This window comes from Buteo buteo, chromosome 2, assembly GCF_964188355.1.
Source record: "Buteo buteo chromosome 2, bButBut1.hap1.1, whole genome shotgun sequence".
Lineage (NCBI taxonomy): Eukaryota > Metazoa > Chordata > Aves > Accipitriformes > Accipitridae > Buteo > Buteo buteo.
The window spans coordinates 35,244,918-35,265,418 of NC_134172.1; the positions used below are offsets into that span (position 1 = coordinate 35,244,918).

Here is a 20,501-nt window from a genome sequence, read left to right on the forward strand (position 1 = left end):
TACTCATGAAGGTCACATGCAAATTATCTGTAGTAGCATTCAAGTTAGCAGAGAAGGTAGGTAAGTTCCTGGGGTGTGCCTGGAGGAAATGAGGAGTGTAAGGCACTGGTGTAACTTTATCTGAGATATTGTGTCTTGGAATGATTAACTTAGTCTGCAACGAGTATAAGGATAAGTGATGCAAGGATGAATAGCGGCATGGAGGTCTTGTTTTCCAAGAGGAGCCTTAGGGCATGTGTAGATGGCACAATGGATTGCAATGTGGAGTGGTCCATTATTTTGGCCTGATGTCCTGTCTTACAAAGTGCACAGTTTTATCCTGCTACATCTGTATTTATCACGGAACAGCCCTTGCTAGCTTTCCAGTGCTATGGAGCTGCAGTAGGTGTCCTTCTAACCAGGCGCTCAAATTTGACCAGGTTTCACTTCTGCTCTGCTTCTCTTGCCTCACTTCTCCTGTCAGTCCTGAGAGCTGTTCATGGAAGCCAGGGGTTTGTCAAACCCTCTTAGACCATGCTTTGATAGCTTGTTCACCTATGCCCTGTCCATGGTTGTGGAATGCCAAAACCCATATTAATGCAGACAGAAATTTTCCAGAGTAAAGTTACAGGAGCATTTTTCAGCTTAGCATGCCTGCTTCATCTAAACAATGTTTCTAATGAGAAAATCAGCCCTGAGGAACACTTGAGATGCTTTGACTTTATACCCCCACACAGTGAACTTCAGAAAATGCTACATATCAGTCATTAATAACAATGAGAGTAGCTAAGTTCTTTATATGTTTAAAAATCTACCTTTTTGAAATGTATATACATCAAAAAGGGTATATAAATAGCAGTAACCTAAAAAAGTAGTCTCTGTTGTCTATGTTAAAGAAGGTTATGGAAAAAAGGTATCAGAGGTAGACTACAAAAATGAGTTGGAACTTGGAAAACACATGACTGTCAAGTCTCATTCTTCAGGGGCTTTCTCTGGTCTTTTCAGGGTCTGGATGACTATTTATTCTCTAATACACAGCTGGCTGTATGCACTTTTTGATTGTTTATTTTCCCCATCTGCCTCTGAAATATCAGAGATTGTCCATTGTTTGGTCTCCAGCTGTGGCTGGGATGGACCAATGCTTTGAAACAGTACAAAAGATCTTGTCTTTTTTTTCCTTGCATGATCAGGATCATGTTGCTCATCAGATTTGTGGTCAGGAAGGAATTTTGCATCGGATCATGTTGGCACAATTTTGGCAACTTTGCCCTTTTACTGCGACAAAGGATGTGCTGCTTCTGAGATCATCCTACTACTAATCACTCCTCTGTTGTTACAAGGGCTTTTTTATGTTGGTGGCATCTTAAACTGTCCAGGCCTGTAGTATGTAGTTTCCTCTTTCTGGGGGTTGAAATGATACAGTCCAGCTGGTCTTTGGATTTGGTGTAGGGTATGGGGTAAAACTTAAACATCTGTGATAGACAAATTCAGGTTAGTTAAATCTAAAGCTGACTTCTGCTGCTACTTTTAAGTATTAGCCTGAGTAACATTACCAGTGGATTCCTCTGAAAACTAACCTGTTTTTATGTTGTGTGAATGACACTTTCTTGGTATAACTAACTCATAGCATAGCACAGAACTTTTTTTTAGTGACATAGTGGCAGTATGTAGTTTCCTTTTTCTCCAAAATCAGCTTGTTCTGATTGTGTAAGATCCTCTTTCTCATACAAAAGTTTTGTCCTTTGTAGAAAAAAGTCATTGTGGCAACTATGTTTAACTTCTAATTTAAATGTTTTGTCATTGCCCATATTAAAAACATATGGCTTCCATGAACTCATTCTGCAATTTATGCAATTATAGTAGCATATTTTATTGTTTCAAAGACTATTATTTTGTTTTTCTCTTTCCTTTGAAGATATTACAGTTGGTTTTTTCAGCTCAGAATGTTTTGTACTTTTTGTCTCTTATAAAACAGGATTTCATGGCTGACGCAACACAGAAGGGACGCTGTGACACTGTTTTCAACTTAATGAAGAGAGGCTGCCAATCAGATTTTGTAGAAAATCCCACAGTTCGTGTCACAATACCCAGTGACCATGAAACAAATACACAAGTGACACCAGGAAAAGTTTCAGTCCAACTGCGTCCAGGTTGGGTTGTCTCTAACACATTGATATTATAGTCAATTTAAACTAAATGCAGTCCTACTAAATACAGATATTTTCTGAAGAAGTGACTGGAATAATTATTTTGAAGAATGATGCTATAACATTATATTGTAGGACTATGAAGGCGTTGCTCCCATATTCAAGTACAGTCTTCAGCAAGAAGTGTTTCTGTCAAACACAGCTGAAGGTCAGAATAATGCAAGTAATTAGTGAAAAAGGGATTTTAGGTAGTCTTTTCCATTATCTGTTGTAGTTTCTTGACTCTTTTTCTTTAGCCACTTACTTACACAAATTGTTTTCCCTTACATGCATATAAACTGTATTCCTTACTGAAAGTAAATAGGGCTAGAATTCCTAAATTCATCGTTTGATAAGCTCCTTGATTATTTGATTACTTTTAAGTGCATTGACTAGACAACTATGAAGACACCAAAGCCAATATATAAGAAAGGACTGAATTCCTGAAGGAGACTTAGGTATTCACTGCCTAACTTTTCATTTATAAAATGTGAAGACACCTGGCCCTAATAAAATCTGCAAGTCCCATTATGGATCTGAGATTCTCTAGTCTATCTCTATTTGCCCTCAGCTGAACTCAAGTTAAATTAATGTATGTTCTCTGTCTCTAAAATGGCTGTAGCCAACAGCAGAAGTGGAAAGTGATATAAAGGGATGCAGGGTATGTTTCATATCATAAAATTTAATTTATTTATTTCTTTTGCAAACTATAGTTGGAGAAAGAAATATGTTTAAGAGGGATCAATCTTTGGTAGAAAAACATCAAGTGAATAGGAAAAGTGTCTTGCTGATCTTCACTGTATAAAAGATAATTTTCTGTCAATTACAAGGGAAAAAGGAAGGATCTGCATGAGTGTAAAGCACAAAGGAACTCTGGCTTTCTATCTTTATACTAGTAAAACTGAGAAAGTAATACCAGCACTTCCTCTCCTTTCCTCACTCTCCTTCCAAAGAAATGACTGATGCTCTGCCTTGTACTGAGAGATGGTCTCAGGAACTGAACTAGCTCTAGAAGTGTCTGTAATCACATCTACTTCCAAAGGCATACTGGATTCATAGAAAAAACTTAGCTTTCGAAACTTTGGTTTAATGAAAGTTTCTGCCATTAAATAGTGAAATTAAGTTTGGGGTTCCATACGCTTTGTGGAAGTTCTTGCATCAGGGAGGCAGAAGACTGAAATTCTGAGGGTTCCAGAAGAATAACTTTTGATATATAGACATCCTGCCCATATTGTATTCCCCAGGGAAATACACAGACATACAGCTATAGTTGTGCCTCAAACCAGAAATTTGATACAGTATAATCATGCAGACAAAGATGTTTTTGTTTTGATACTGGTGGTTTTTGTCATTGTTTACATATACCCAACTGTCAGGATTTATGTGGGAAAAAATAAAAGCTGCACTCAGCAGCTTGCTATATGCAAACTGGAGACCTGCAAGGGTCATTTACAAAAAGTAATTCAATTTACATTGTCAAAGAGGAAACACATAAGTTACAGCACACTGAAATTGTGTTTTCTTCATGTAAGACCTGATACAGACATATCCTGACATTTTCAGGTGGATTATGTTCAGAGACCATTGGAAGAAAGTACTTTGCATGTTTAACTTTTCTGGGTCAGTTCTTTGTTACATGTACTTTAATTACACTATCTAGCAATGTCCTATGCGCTAGTAAATGTCATGAATAGAGAAGTCACATTTCAGGTGGGAGTTTTTTTAGTGAATCTGTTTCTGAATGTGTATAGATAGCTTTTATTGAAAACCTGCATAATTCTTCTATAATGTCTCCCTTCCTCCTGTCCTTTGCTGTATCTTCATTGCATAATTAGATTTTGCACTCATCATGTGAAGATCCTACTCCCTCTTTTCTTCCATGAGCTCACGCTTTGGGTGACATAAAGTAATGAATAATTTGAAGTCATGCATTTCTGAACCTACACTGCACATACTCCAGTCACTTCACTCTTTTTGCTGGCATTACAGAATATTAGGCAAAGAAAAATGTGAGGACTACTTTTAGTGGCTTCCTAAGCATTAATGTTTTTATTGCATATGAGAATGTGATGTGGTTCTGCAGGACAGACAGACATTTGCTGTGCTGAAATAAAAGAAGAGTTCTGTTTTGTATATGCCAAAAGCTGGAATTTTTTTTTAAATATTAAAACCTCTTTTTTAAAAAAATATTTTGATCCTACTGAGTTTTCTCATCAAATCTTTGGAAATAGATTGGGATAAACTTGAAGCATAATTTACCTGAGTTTTTCAGGCTGTGCTGTCTTTATGGTACACATGTAGTTTTAGACTCATATGACAAACTATCTGCAGGATACACTTGCATACTTAGAAGTGTCAACCTTGAAGTCACTGACCACAATTTGTATGCAGATCTGTGTCCTTCGTGACTCATAACTGCTTTTTGGTATAATACCAAAGGGGTTGCATAACCAGGAATTTAAAAGAAAATGGGGAGAAGTCAGATTTTTACAATAAATTGCACAGTGCTCCTGCAAGAAAAAAAAAAAAGCAAGATGTTTTACAAAGAGCCCCTTTGTGGCTTATTTTTGAACGATGCTTCAAGGTTTCGTTTACTCTTGAGAGGTTTTCTTGTTTGTTTGTTTTTCTGTTTGCTGACACAAACAACTTTGTGCTGAGGTTGCTGCAAAAATAAATGTATTTTTAAGAGTGTCCACTCAAAAATAGTAAATAAACTTATTTGTTTCCTTTGAATCAGGAAGTGAAGCAAACTTTATCTTAAGAGTTCATCCTCTAGAGAAATACCCTGTGGATCTTTATTATTTAGTTGATGTCTCAGCCTCTATGCACAACAATATAGAAAAACTAAATTCCGTTGGATTTGCTCTATCTAAAAAGATGGCGAATATTTCTCTTGATTTTCGACTTGGATTTGGATCCTATGTGGATAAAACTGTGTCACCCTATATTAGCATTCATCCAGGTAGAATCCATAACCAATGCAGGTATGTAGTCTTTATATATTTGCTGTACCACTGAGAAATTATTTCATTACACAAATACGCATTATGCATATTTATTTTTAAAGCTCTTCAGAATCTGTCTTTGTTTCATTACACCTTGGTTCTCCAGCAAAGTTCATAAGAAAATGCTGAAAATCATTATACAGTGATTACTTCTGAAATATCTGGTGAGTGATTTCAGAAAAACTGTTTCTGTATCAGAAAAATGTGCTGTATTTTCTTTAGCAAAACAAGCCAAACAACATGCTGCTTTGGTATATTTGAATATGTTTTGCATTTAATTTTATAGTCAGCTGTTGTGTTCTTAGTTATTTTGGACCTAGGACTTCTGGTGTATGGTCGTGTATTCGGTAACTCCTTTCTTAAAACTGCTTTTGTCAGTGATGCAGTTTCTTTCAGCTCATTTAATGAACAAAAGTGATCCTCTGATCTAATTCCACAGTTGTAATATGAATGATCTCCCATTTTAAATAAGAAAGGTGTTCTGGCTTGCATTTCTTTTTTCATGCCATGTCTTTTATACCTTGCATTAAACACTTATATAAAGTGAGGGATCACTTCCAAAACCCTCTGTAGAACAAGATTATTCACAACAAATTAAAATCTGTATAAACCATAACACTTGGAAAAATGAATATTAGCTGTTCATACCTTCTTGCTCATTATTGTCTTTCCTGGGAAGACATGATCCAAAGTTCTGTGAAGTCCATAAGTATTTTTTTGATTTCAGTGATTTTTGAATTTGTCTTTAGTAGTGGAATTCATTAGATAGATATAAATGTCCTGTCATCTAGACTGTTTATATAGCGAGCGGAGATCAATTACCACTTGTAGGACATGATTCATTTTGCCTAAAAGTAGTCATCTGCAGAGGTATTAATCCTTACAGTACCAGTTTCTCTTCATTGACTCTAAATTGAGTTGGGGGCAGGGAGGTCATAGTCTGAATGCCTACACTGTATGCAACAGAAGTTAAGTGGGTTGAAACCTGCTCAGCATCTCTGAATCAGATGAGCACTTCAGCTTGTGCCGTAAATTCCACTGTCATAAACAGGTCGCAGAGCAATGACCTGTGTTAGTGCTGTGGCATTAGCTTCCTTATGTCAAACTTCATACTTTCTCCCTTATACATAATTTCAAAAAGTATCACTTACAATTAAGATATTACTGAAAATGGAGTTTCCTATCCCTTTAATAAGGTAACCGTTACTCAACTTTAATTTTACATACCTTTACTTACTACTAGTGGATATAGGAACTTAAATTTTGTTTTAGTTTTGATCCAGTAGCCTGTGTATTGAGCTATGAAAGGATCTTAAAGTTGCAACGTGATAGCCCTTTCTCAGGATAATGAAAAGTAAAGCTGTGCCACTCCATAGACGTTCCAAAAGGGGTCATATACTCTCTGAGATGATACCATCACTCACATTGTGTTTCTTTTTGTTCTGTACAGAAACACTACCTATGTACTGTTACTACATTACCTAAGTTATATTACATACATTTCCATAAAATACGGAAAAAATACATTTTTCATACTAAATTAGAACTAATTCCCACTGAACTGAATCTCACATGGAGTTATTCTTCTTTCTTTAAGTATTTCTTTTATGTGCATATATACATCTTCATTAGTAACAGGATTTTATGGGTTAATAGGGGTGCAATATTTACATCTCCGTCAAATGGTGCAGGAGGTAGAAATAGACGGATGCCTGTAAAGTTGAAATCAGAGGACAGATGACCCTTTGTTGCTAAAACACACACATATTTATAATCACATATTCTGCAAAGTCATTGTGCACGCGCACAATCATAGAATATGATTGGTTATACCATCTCTGTCCACACGCATAAACATAGGGCATAATTGGTTATACCAACTAAAACATGCGAAACTTGCCTCAGTCTAATTGGTCAAGATAAACTGCCAAATTGAGGTTCTTTGTGCCAAGTTCCCTTTATCGTGGAATGCGTACTTGTGTTCTTCTAATTGGCTTTATTATCATCTTCTGTTCAAGGTCTTCTAAAGGCGTCTGGAATGCTCTTGTGACTGTTAGCTAAACATGTTCCTACAAAATGGAAAATATGAAATGTGTTAGACTTTTGTTTTGTTTTGTTTTTGTACAGTGATTATAATTTAGATTGTATGCCTCCTCACGGTTATATTCACGTGCTATCCTTGACCGACAATATAGCAGAATTCAGAAATGCAGTGAATAAACAAAAAATTTCTGGGAATATTGATACACCTGAAGGGGGTTTTGATGCAATGCTCCAAGCAGCTGTATGCCAGGTAAGGAACTTATTTACAAAAGACTAAATGGTAGTTCAGACACGGATGGAGATATATATAGATATAGATATAGATATAGATAGGTATACAATATATATATTGGTACAACGGTGCTCAGTGTTCCTGAATTCAAAATGTCAGTTATAGGCCTGATAATAGTAAGATTTCTTCCTCCTTTTCCATTGTTTTCCCCTTAGCTATACATTTCTGTTTCCCACTGAAAATGAAAAAGGAGAGCGTAAGGAAATATTTTTCATTATTGGTTAATGATGTTCCTCAAATTCTGGTTTTAACCAGCCTAACCAACGTAGGATGGACAATGAAAGCAACTGCTTCTTGCTTGAACAGGCACATGTATTCATTTCAGTCAATTACAAAATTAGTTTAAAAAATCATTAAAGCCCTCCTTGTGTTCTTAAGTGAAGACATACCATTAAACATTTCTTCTACTTAATGTGTTTGAAAACCAAAGAATCAGTTACTATCTGCTTGCACAGATAAGGAAAACAAATGCACTTCAATGTTACCTCAGCTTTTAAAGAGTTTGTATTTAAAAACAATACAAATCAAAGAAAAATTAACTTTTGCGTACTGATAAAATTTCATCACCATCTCTCCCACACAGAAAAGGATGGAAAAGTCCTGCATCAGTAGTTCCCAAGCTATAAGCGTATTAAAGAATAAGAATTTGTTTGCTCTAAAGGCCTATTTTGCATGCTGTTTTTTCTTCTATGCATAGTACTGCAATAGAAGTTTTGAAAGTTGGCCGATTCATGGGTTTGCTAATGCTCTATAAGATAGTCTTTCTGGTCCTCTTTTAAAGAAGGTAATTCAACTCCTGTCCAAATCACAGGCTTGTTATGTTTCTCATCTCTTGGGATGATGTCAGGACAATTCTTTTATCTTGTCCATCTTCACATTCTTTTTTTTTGGAGCAGTAGAATAAGTCAAGGACAAAAAGTAATCCAAACTATGCTAAAAGTGAATAGTTTGGCCCAATTTAGTTTTCAAATTTTGATGAGCTGTAAAACAGGTAAATAAAAGCTACTCTTCATAGACACTGTGACCAGAGCTGTTATAAAAAATTATTCTGGAGCTTTGGAAAAATTCCTTAAAATTCAGTGTTTCTTATTGGACACATTCCACACTTGTGACATGTGAGCTCTAGAATAATATATGCTTCCAAAAACAATGGCATGGAAACATTCATGAGAATGGGGAGGCTTTCCTGCTAACTGAATTGTGAACCAAAATGGGTGAGAACAATGTGCAATTCATAACAACCATCATGAACTATAATTTATATTAATGTGCACTCATTTTGCCTACAACAGAACTTCTTAACTTGCTCCATCTTGCTTTAACCAATACATCCCTCTTGCAAGAGGTAGCAGGTTAGGACATGAAGCTACTTTAAAATTTTGGTTGCTGTGACATATATAGATAGGAGTCCTGAGGTGACAAAGTGAAATGATGGATTCTTAGGAGCAAGGAGTTTCTACGGTGCTGGAGGAGAATTTGGGATTATTTAAAATACAACCTGTTTATAAATAAAATGCCCCTTCTTTAGGGGAATGCTGTCCAGGATTGTCTGAGGGAGGCTGTTGCCTAATGTGTAAGCTGGAAAAGACACCACACCCCTCTGTACTTATTATCTCTACTGTTACGAGACACTTAATCCCCATTCAGAGCTAGCAGGGAATGAGCCTGAGACAGAAGCTAAATTCCTCTCTGCAAAGCAAAGAAAGGAAGGTAGAGAATAAGTCACAAAGCCTGGCTGAGGGCATGGACTATATTGCAGATAGACGTTTCACATGAGATGAAAAATACCTGGCAGTGTTAAGGGAAATGGTAGAGATGAGACAGCATTGTAGGAAGGAGGAGCAAGGAAGGAGGAAAAAGGAGGAAAAGTGGAATTAGTGAAGAAGATGGAATAATTAGGAGGGGGAATAAAGAAAAAGCATATGAGGTGATTCCTGTGTGCCTCTAAAGTTTGATTTAAAGCAGCCATTTATTCCTTGCAAGGAAACAAATGTTAATTGAAATACAAATTGGCACCTAACCCAGTTTAGATATAAGCTTGCCCTGCAACCTCCTTCACATCACTGAATTCCTAAAGCACATTAAATTCACCCTTGTGGATGCCACTTTGCTATTAATCCCTTAAAATGGTGGATAGATGTAGTATTTTGCTGCACGATAAGGGATTTCTCAATTTGCAGGTGCATGAAGACACTCAAATTTTAGTTTATTGATTTGTTGATCATATACCAATGTCCTTTCTGGAAAGCTGTGTAGGAAAAGAAAATTATAGAACAATTCGAATATAAAGTAAATAAATACAAAGTAAAAATAGAAGAGGGCACCAAGTACCAATACAAATGAATGCATATTTTTTGGTTGTAATGCTTTTTGGATCCCAGAGAATTTTACAAATGCTATGCATTTGCATTTGTATGTAATAGTGACACACACGACATGACAGCTGTTACCCAAGCCCACTATGTAATGCATAACTTGTATATATTTTGAGACATCTTTCTTTAAAAAGCAAAGAAAGTGGTAAGTGGATCCCTGACTCACAGTAGTAGTTTTCAGATGTAGGATATGACATATATTTCCACACAAATTGCTTTAAATAGTCCGGTTTAAACTCAGTGCTGCTAAGCAGTCTAATATCTGAAAGTAGAGTTTAACATTAATTTTTTATTTTGTTATTTATTATTTTAGAAAATAGGTAGTTACTCCTTTCTTACGCTTAATTTTGTTTTCTTTTTAGAGCCATATTGGATGGCGTAAAGAAGCAAAGCGACTGCTTCTTGTGATGACAGATCAAACTTCCCATCTGGCCCTTGATAGTAAATTAGCAGGGATCGTAATTCCCCATGATGGAAACTGTCATTTGAAAGATAATGTGTACATCAAAGCTACGAGTATGGTAAGGTATATGTCATAGATTCTGCCTTCAGAGAAGCAGTGCAAAACTGCATAAAAGAGGTTTTTAGATTGCTGTCAAAGCATTGCTTTTATTTCAGTTATTAGAATAGTATTTTTCCAGGTAGGCAAGTTGTGAAATGAAGAATCAGTCACCTGGAAATACTGACGTTCTTTTGGTCCAGGAATAAAGTATTTTGGAGTTTGAGACAACAGTACACAGTGGAGGAGGATATGTCACTGGTTTTGCTCCATTAACATCTCATAAAAATCACACACATTTTATATAAAATATAAGTAGGAAGTGTCTGGTGTGATATTTTGCACAAGAAGCAACTGGTAATATGTAAGAATTGCCCAGTCCTACTAATAAGACAAAGATAGTGGTCATGGGCTTGGTAAGAGTAAAGATGTACAACTACAATGAGCTAATTCAACCATGATGGACTAGAAAATATTCTTGTGCCACAAAGCTTTGCTGTGATAATGTAGCATTAAATACATTTGAATCTCACAGTATAAAGCCAATGTGTGGTGACACACACCTGTGCAAAAAGTTGCATTAAATCCACTGTAGCAAAATAATATGCCTTCAGCAGATATTTTTAGCTTTCAAAATAATGTCTTCAAGAATGTATAAAGTAGTCATGAGTGATTGAAGAAAGGAATTTTTTTTCTAAGATTTGTAGGTTTTAGTTGCTTTGGTTATTTCCTTAAATTAATATGAATCATTTATTTAAGAAACATTAATCACTACTTAATTGCCACATAATCACCAGAAAACAGAAGTAAGAACTGTGGTATCATTAGAGCACATTACAGTTTTATTTGCAGTGCTAGCTACCCTTAGCTGAAGTATACAGCCTGTGTTCGGCCCAAGCCAGCAAAGTGCTAGTGAAGTCAGTGAGGGCTACGTGTAAGTTAGGCTAGACCTGAATTCAGTTGCAGCAACTGGTGTTTACAAGGGTGGTGGAGCAGCGGGAAGCGGCTGCCATATGGTGTATGATCATGAAACACGGAGGTTTCTGGGAATCGGTGGGTGTTCCGGAGGTTGCTGGGTGGAGGAGGGAGCTAAGCATGTGCTAACAGGAACGTTGTTTGGATTTCCGATTATCTGATGTTCTTGCATTCATATACTCCCTCTGTCACCTCTTGGATATTCCCTCACAGATGTCAGGATTATTTATTTCCCTCTAGCCAGTCTGTTCAGTTTCAGTATTTCTACAGTGTCCCTGGGATAAAAACAAGCCCTTCCTTTCTTCTACTTAAAGCATATAATCCCGAAACTTTGCTTTCCCAAAGCAGAGCATACTTACAGGTTATGGTGTCCTTAGCTCTATTTTTCTTTATTTATTTTTTTTCCCCTAGTTGCAGTTCTGTAAATGACAGGAATTTTGCTTGCTTATTAAACAATGGCTGAAGGTACAAATCTTTTTCTGGTGTTCAGGATTCCTTTGTTAATAAAGATATTGTCTGTTTGAGAAAAACAACAACTATATTTATTTTCTGTCCAACTTTAGAAATTAACTTCTCTTGCAGCCAGAAAACCTCACCAATATAAAATACAGACAAAATTAATGAATCTCTTTCTAAGCAACTATGATAGATTGATGGATGGTTGAAGAAAGTGTTTTAAGTGATATTCTGGATCCTGGTCTGAAGGATCAGAGTTTACTGTCCTGTATAGAAGAAATCTCCATGATTATTGCTATTGATGCCTTTTGTGAAATGAGGTAGCCTTTTTAGCCACCCAAATGAAATGACCTTGAAATATGCTTAGATCTGTGGTGGCACATTTTGGCCCATGTGTATTCTGGCTGCTAGCCCATAATTTTTCCACCAGGGCCTAATTTCTGCGTGTCCGCATGTAACAGTGGCCATGCACTTAGTAATAGAAAAGGGGTAGAATGGAAATCTTTCTCAGTATTAAATATTTTCTGTAGTAGATTTGACATGATAACACAATAGAGTCTGTAAGGGTAGGTGTACTGGTTTCCTGCTTTTTTTTCTTCTCTGTGGTATATGTGATTATTTTAGTCATAGAGATCCATAAACAAGCTTCAAATGAACAAGTAAGATCGGGGCAGGGCGGGGGGTAAGAGACTATTTGGTATTTAAATGAAATGTCATGAAAGGCTGTCAGCTTTTTAAAAAACATCATATGAGACATTTTTGCTTTTTTTTCCTTATCAATGCAGTTTTGTTGTGCTATGCTAAATTAAAGAGCCATCTGTAATCACATGGTTTTCCTACTTTGATTCTTTGGTAGTCTTGAGAAGATTGCGTTTTGGCATATTTTTATTTCTTCCTTGTGCCAGTTAAGAGGACTTTGCTTTATTTATTTGCATAAGCTTAGCCTTCACATCAGAAATGTTTCCAGTTAGTTACTTTTCTGCCTGTTTCTTTCTAACTTTTGCTAAGCAGTCACGCAGAGGTCAGCAAAAAAGCATAAGACAGGAAAGAAATCTAGTCCATTTTAATTAGATCTGTGCTTGGTTAACTCCCTTTCTGAAATACTAACATCTGTATTAGTTATCTTCTCAGCTTAACATAGTAGGTTAAAATAATAAAATGAATGATGTAATTGGAACAAGAAAGATGATCTAAAATGAAAGTACATTCTCTTGAGCAGTAGTGGAAAGAGATAAGATAAAAATACATGAAGTACAGCAAGGTTTTTACAGCAAGCAAAGTGAGGCTCCATTAGTGACCAACAGTTCCTTATGTCATCTCTTTACATGCTTAAAATGAAAAAGATGGTGTAGCTCTGTTGATGCTTCTTTTTTTTTAACTCCCTTCTAATAAAAAGAAAAATTTTCTTTCTAATCTGAAGTGAGACTTTAATGTACTGCTAACCAAGCTGGACACTCTAGTGAGTTAGAGCTGACAAGTGATGAAAGTTCAGCTTTACCTGTAAGCAGACTAGGTGGTTTGGGGATGTAGCCCCTGCAAACCTTGCACATCTATGCATGTCATCTCTTGACTTCAGTAAGCTCCATCTGAATAAGCTTTTGTTTCATGAGGGCTTGGAAACCCATTTCTGGTACTATTGATCCCAGAGTTCTGCTCTTAGTTGCAGAGATGTTGAGGGGCCACTCTGCTGCAATTTGGACATGTCTAGTGTCACGTGTTAAGCAAGAAGACTGACTTGTTTGACCACCACCTCATGATCCCTCAGTACTGCCCCCGTCATTCACACATTTACAGTGCAGGAGGTATTTGCAGAACGTCTGGGTTCACTTGCCCATGTCCTGGGACCCCTTGGTGTGTCTGTGATCCACCAGCCAGCTGCATGTGGCCTGTAGGGTTGTGCTGCACGATGGAGGCCCCACCACTGTGCTCTGTGGTCATGGAGAAGGAAGGAGGGCTTAGTGCTCTGTTGTAGCCTCCTGAAAATGGCAACAAAGCCACTGCTGCTGCAGTTCACCCACAACTGCTGTGTAGTGGGAATGCATGCTCCCTGGACCCTCTTGTACAGCACACTTCCTAGCTGGAGCTATAAGAAGGTCCATTTATTACTATGTTACCTACCTGTCATCACCTACCTTAAGGAATAGAATCTCTTACCAAAGGGTAGAAAAGTTGAGAGAGGCGTGGACCCTGACTAAGATCAAACTGCAGCAAGAAACTCCTTCGTTCTTTCTGTACAAGGCTCTTTATAATGGTGTAATATGACCAAAACCAGATTTTGCTCCCTTGCATAACTTTGTCTCAGCTGTCTTGGTATTCAGATCACGGTTAGGAGAGCACTTGACTTGCAGGTGCCTTGAGTAACAAGCGGCACTCTGAGGAGAAATGAATTGTGCAGGGAAATGGAGCATGTTTGTGCAAGAGAGAGACAATATGGGGCAGATGGTGAAAAATATCAGGAAGAGAAAGACAGCAGAAGTATATGGGGGAAAGAGGTTGAAGGACCTGACATAATTGAAGGTGTCCAGATGAAATATCTGTAAGGGGAAACACAGGCCAAGGCTCCGGTCACTTCTCTATGTTTAGTATTGGTTTTAAGTGTTGAATTTACTTCTTGAGAAGTATTCACAGATGTACGGTAAATAAGCGGTAACTTTCAGATACAGTTTGTTTTAGAGTACTGGAGCTGAAGGGATCTCACATAGCCCAGGTGTATAAAGCCCACTGGGACCACACAGACACCCTTATGCTTCCCCAGATCTTGGATGAAGGGATACCAACGCACTTCTTGTTCTCAAATCCATGTCAGATCTCTCAATGAGAAATGTAGAAGGGCAGGTCACTGGCACAGGACATGCCATCATAGGTACTTCACCAAATAGAGCAATGTCATTACTAGGGAGAGACATGAAACTCATGCTACCTTCTTCAAGCACAAGAATGGTTAAGAAAATGTAGCAGGTCGTCGCAGTGAGGACTGGAGGCATCAATCCTAAGGCAGGTCTTGGACATACAGGGAAGGAGAAAGCTGTCTGCCATTAAGTAAGATATGTACAGAATACTGACATTGCTAGAACCTGACCCAGTGGCTGCATTTAGCTGATGTCCCTGATCCCTGGTGCCAAAATACATTTCTGAGGAACAAACTTAATTACTCGCCTTAAGCACAACTCACCTCAGTGCCCTCATGTTGTACTTTCTCCCTGACTTTTGCACAAGAACACACCTATCATTCTCAAGAATCTTGTTATCATTCTAGATGGACCATGGACAACATCGTATCCATATTTCTTAAGCATCAGACTCAAAACAACAAAATAGTACTGTATGAGGTAGTCCTCCCATTGTGCAGCACCCCTGCATAGTTGGCAACAGATAAGCCTGTCACAGTCTGGCTGATGCCCTGATGATTTTTTTTGTCATGATCTGTTTATTTGGTTGGTGCCACTTTCTTCTGGATGTAGGCCTAGCATTTCTCTGTACATTTAGAAATAAGGGTTGGGGTGGTTTTGGAATCCTGTATTGTGTCATATGTGAAATATATGGTTTTTCCCTACTGATCTGCAGTCTTCTCTTTTCTGTTGTGTTTTGTAGGAGCATCCATCTCTTGGGCAGCTCTCTGAAAAATTGATTGACAATAACATCAATGTTATTTTTGCAGTTCAAGGAAGCCAGTTCCATTGGTATAAAGTAGGTTAGAAACCTGATTTCTTTTTCCAATTTTGAAAGCACAATATTTATATTAAAAATTAAAACTGTGCATAAATGATTGTATTTTTCATAGGATCTGTTACCTCTGTTGCCTGGTACTGTTGCAAGACAGATAGAATCACAAGCAGCAAATCTCAACGATTTGGTGGTAGAAGCCTATCAGGTATGAACAGAGTGACAATGTTGTATGCCATATTTGTTCAGGGATTTTTCACCTTTCATAGCCTGAAGTTGGAGTCTCCCAGATCTTGGCACCTATCTGAAGTCCACAAGGATAGGTTCCCTTATTTTCTGAATGTCCAGGTTGGTGAGTGACACTCCCATGACAGCTCTCAAATTCCCAAGCTGTCTCAAAGCCAAGAGCTAGCACTTTTTTCTTTTCTAAGGGTGCTCCTAAATATGCTGTTTGATTCTCTGCACCTGTTGCCATGTAACTTCAAAAGAAATGTCTGACTTATTTGAATTTAGGCATCTCAGATCTTTAGTTACAGACCAGACACCACTGTCTAGGCACTGTAAAAATTCAGAGCAAAAAGATAGTGCAGTATCTAGAGGGTTTTATAGCATAATTCTAAGAAAATGGACAACAGGTGGGAATTTACAAGGAGGTTGTTTGACAACAGTGGGTATTGAGGAAAGCAGGACTTACACTGCACAAAGCAGTGTAATGACTCGGGCTTTTAAGGCATGGCATTGAAGAAAAGTTTTGATAGGGATTTGGGAGAGAACAATGGAAATGGCTTTGTGAACTCTCACGTGGAGTTCTCAGCTGAAAGTAATAGTATGGGAAAGAGCATAAAGTCATTTTTCACAAATGTTTGACAGCAAATGGCAGCTTGAAAGTGGAAGTTGGCATCTTGATTGTGAATGAAAGATAGCCTGGTAAGAGGGGGCATAAACAGCTTTGGAAATGAAGCCAAGTAGTATACATTTGAGGTACTAGAGCACAGGGAGCCCATAGAGCAGCATCAAAATGAACGTGATGGGTTAGATGGTTGAATGCTGTTAAGGTGTGCAAGTTACACAAACATGCAAGTTCCCAAAGTTGAAAAAATCATTTACAAAGCTATATGCAAGGTACCAACATGTATCACATTATTTTTAGTTAGTTGGGAGGCTGAAATTATCCATTGTACTAGGTTAACCATCTAAATCAAGCTATTTGCTTTCAGCAAATTGGCTATAATGAAAAGCCAAGTCCCATGTCTGTTCCTGGTAAATATTGTGAGTTTGTGCACATTTTTCTTACTGTCATGTTGGAAACATTGTACAGAAGACAAAGACATTCAAAAGCAGAGGAGGTTGGGTGTAGTCAAACTGCAGAGAAGTTCTCACTGATATTGTACTTTCACTTATAAAATCGAGAAATCTAATTTTGAATATGGAGGTTTGCAGGAAATTGCTGGCAAAAAATTTTGAAGATCATAGTCCTTTTGTATGCCTCTTTTACACTGGCCATCCTAAATTGTATCCCAGTTTTTAGAGCACAGTGCAGGGCAAACATTCAAGGAGAGGAAAAGAAAATTTACAAAACAATTATTTAGTTCAATGGAAGATTCTGTGGGACTTTCCTGCTCCAGCCACCCCCAGTTTAGTCTTGCCTTATTTTCATTTTTTTAGGCAGTATCTTGCTTTCCATCCTAAACTTCATTGGATTTGATACTATGAGATTTTTATCATAGTTTTAGGGGCTTGTAATATACAAACACATGGTGAACAGGGCTTGAATGTTTTGCTTTCTTGAAAGCAAAAGTACTTAGATAAGAAAATAAATTTAGTGTTGATGTTCAGTGACAGGGGGCTTCTTGCACTCTTGTTCTAGGCAGGGAAACCTTAGGCTTAACTGTGGAAAACCCTGGCTGAAAATCCCTGGCAAAAAAGCCAAAGATGAGTCACTAATTTTCAAAAAGTTACTAAGATAAACATGTGTTCAGATTCATGTGATTAAATTTCCATTTGTAGCAGTAAAAATATCCCACTAAACTAATTTTTTAAATAGTAATAATATGCCAGGAATTTTAATAATCTCTTCATGCAATTTTCAGCTCCATATGTTTGTAAAGAGCTTTAATAAATTTTTGAAAGGTCAAGAAGCAATATTCCTTCTTAGAAGGAAGCAGAATTTTAGAGCATGCAGTAAATACGAGTTACAAAGTAGCTGGTTTTTCATTATTTTATATTGCAAAAAGCCCTAATGGGACTTGTATAGTCCTAGCTGACCCAAATAAATCAGTAAGAATAATCCCAGTAGCCTTCAGGTCACCCTAAGGTTTGTTCAGAGAAAACTTTTCGAAAACAGATGCAAAATATCAGAAGTGTATAAAATGTCAAGTCAGTTACGAACCTTTTCTGCTGGGTAGTTGTATGTATGTTTACTGTTTTATTTTAAATGTGTGGCTAAAAGGCAGTGTAGTCTCTCAAACAATAAGCAGTTTTTGTTGTGCATGGTTGTTAGAATAGATTTTCAAATTTCGAAAAATACAGTCTCAAAACCATTTTAGAAAAGCTGAAAACATTTTTATCTGGAAAACGTAATCCTCTTTATCAGAATTACCAGTTCACTCATTGTGTATATTTGGAATGTAATCGGGTCTTTATGTGGGAAACAATGCTTTAATTCATTCCTTTATTCACACAGACAAGCTTTCTTCATTTTTAGTCAGACATTGTAGCAGTACTTGGTGTTAGTCACCAATGCACATTATATGTTGAGATGCAATGTGACTAAAACTTGTTTTTTGGTTATAGAAACTAATCTCTGAAGTGAAAATTCAAGTGGATAACCAGATCCAAGGTCTTCATTTCAATATCACTGCAATCTGTCCTGATGGAAGTAAAAAAACTGGCATGGAAGGATGTAAAAATGTGGGATATAATGAAGAAGTATGTTGATAGTTCTCATTCTTCAAGTAACTGGAATACTTATTTTTCTGTTTGATTGGGATTCAATGGTGTAAAATCTTCTAGGGAATTACTTAAACTGAAAATGGATTTGTGTGATTAATGATCACAGACTCTCTATTATTCTCTGGTTTTATTTTTCCTGAATCTTATTTTAATTCTCGCTAATCTTGTGGAACTAAGGCTCAAAGCTTTTCCTGAAAGCTAATGTCCATTAAAACTCTCTTTCTTTGTCCTCCACTGGGCACAATAGCTGTTTGCTTTGTGATGAAATCTGTACGTAAAGAGGTTGAAAGATAATCATCGGGTGGAAAAGAATCACTGGAATTTGTGTTTCTTGGGTCTCTACTAGATGCCACCTTTCACTCTCTCTAGTAGTCTTCATGCACAACCAGGGTTCTGGATAATTAGTTTATTTTATAAATCATATTAATAAAATTATTTATCGCCATTTGGATCTGTACCACCTACTGAATTAAACGGATTGTAAAATTGGAGCATCATGCACCATGAAAATGTGGGGGAGGATGTCTGGCTAATATAAAGAACATGGTTTTCTTCCCAGAACAACTTCTCTGTGCCTTGATATATTTATTAAATTGCTTGCACTAGTAGAGTAATTCATTTAGCTTGCCAGGAAGAGGTCTGTGTTTCTGGAGAGCAAGGTCAAGGAGTTCTTTCCTTCTTGACATACGTCTCAGCTGGTGTGATTTTACTTCTGTCTCTGTTTAGAAATAGCAAAACAAATCAGTAGATTAAATATGTGAATTTTTAAAACATTCATTTAGATGTATTTTATGCTCTTCTGAATTTTGTCTGCATGACTTGCTGCTGATTAGCTTCTGTAGTTTAAGGGAGATTTGCTATGTTTTTCTTCTTAACTCATCTCTTCTCCAGTGTTGTTCCCTGTGCATGTCATAAGAAATAGGGCTGGAATTTGTTCTGTTTAATGAAAAGAAAAATATTTATATCTGTTTCTTTTTAATAAAAAGCTGCCAAACCAGTTGATTGTAAAAGATTGCATGTGGTCCTAAACCTCTACTGCTGTTGAAAATGAGCCATCCTCAAGAGATTAATTTATTTTAACCGTAAATCCTCCTTTCAGTATTTGTTTACAGGCAAAATGCTTTTCCTTAATTCTCACATTCCTTTCATTGTCTAATCCTTCTTCCTTCCTTTTCTTACCAAAACACAAAGTGTATTATATTCTGGAAGAATCCTACGGCCTCTTCAGAGTGCAAAACTAACTTTGGCTATTAGCGAGTGTCAGTGTTCACGGTGTCGTAATTATTTAGTCACAATATGTTTCATCTTTCTGCTGCTGTGTTCAGACCCATCAAATTACACTACTCGTACGCAAGACGTGATTTGTCCTTCCCTCCCATCTCGCTGCCATTTGTCCAGTACTGTGTTGTACATGAAGATGATGTTTTGTAGCAGGGCTCTGTGTTGAATAAAAAGCACATTCTCTAGCTGCAGCCTGTCCTCCCCACGTGATACACACCTGCCGTATGAATTAATTACTGCATAGCCACACTTTTGCCCCATAACTGAAGGGAAGAAGTCTCATGCACAGAGAGTGTAGGCAACTGAGGGGTTACGTGTGTAGTGGCACATTTGAGAAACAGGAAGAAGAAAAGCAAAGGGCGAAACAAAGCCTCTGTGCCCCCTCGATACGACATAAAGCACATGCTTCTGCACAACATTCTTCTCCTGTTGTCCATGTAGGCAGCCGCAGCCCTGCTCGCCACAAAGCCACCATTGTCCCCAAGGGCTTGGCTGTCCTCATGTGGGGGCGCAGCGGGAGGGGGAGACAGTGATGAGAAATGAATGGCCTTAGTCTTCGCGGGTAGTTTCAACCTGCTCTGTAATCAGTTTCTTAGGTTTTCTCTTTTTTTGTTTGGAAATCTTTGTTCTTTGGTGGTAAAGAGTAAAGGTATTTGCTTCTTTTGGGGTCCTTTCTCGCCTTTTCCTCTTGTTTATGTTTTCTCTGTGAGGAGGTGAGGAAGAGTTGTTTTTCATCAGCAGGCTAAATAGCTCTGCCAGAAGCCTACCGGTCAAAAAAAGCCCCAAAAGCAGTCG

The 20,501-nt window shown here is 37.4% G+C and overlaps 1 protein-coding gene across 4 annotated transcripts in view; it reads left to right on the forward strand.

The window, feature by feature from the left end:
* The window catches only part of ITGB8 (integrin subunit beta 8), a 92,744-nt gene that overhangs the window by 15,527 nt on the left and 56,716 nt on the right, over positions 1 to 20,501 (forward strand). For all 4 annotated transcript variants that reach the window (XM_075050458.1, XM_075050442.1, XM_075050467.1 and 1 more), the window contains exons 3-9: positions 1,955 to 2,129; positions 4,903 to 5,149; positions 7,298 to 7,463; positions 10,243 to 10,401; positions 15,402 to 15,497; positions 15,592 to 15,681; positions 18,267 to 18,401. In XM_075050458.1, coding sequence (XP_074906559.1) covers positions 1,955 to 2,129; positions 4,903 to 5,149; positions 7,298 to 7,463; positions 10,243 to 10,401; positions 15,402 to 15,497; positions 15,592 to 15,681; positions 18,267 to 18,401 — 1,068 coding nt within the window. The remainder of the gene's footprint in view (positions 1 to 1,954; positions 2,130 to 4,902; positions 5,150 to 7,297; positions 7,464 to 10,242; positions 10,402 to 15,401; positions 15,498 to 15,591; positions 15,682 to 18,266; positions 18,402 to 20,501) is intronic.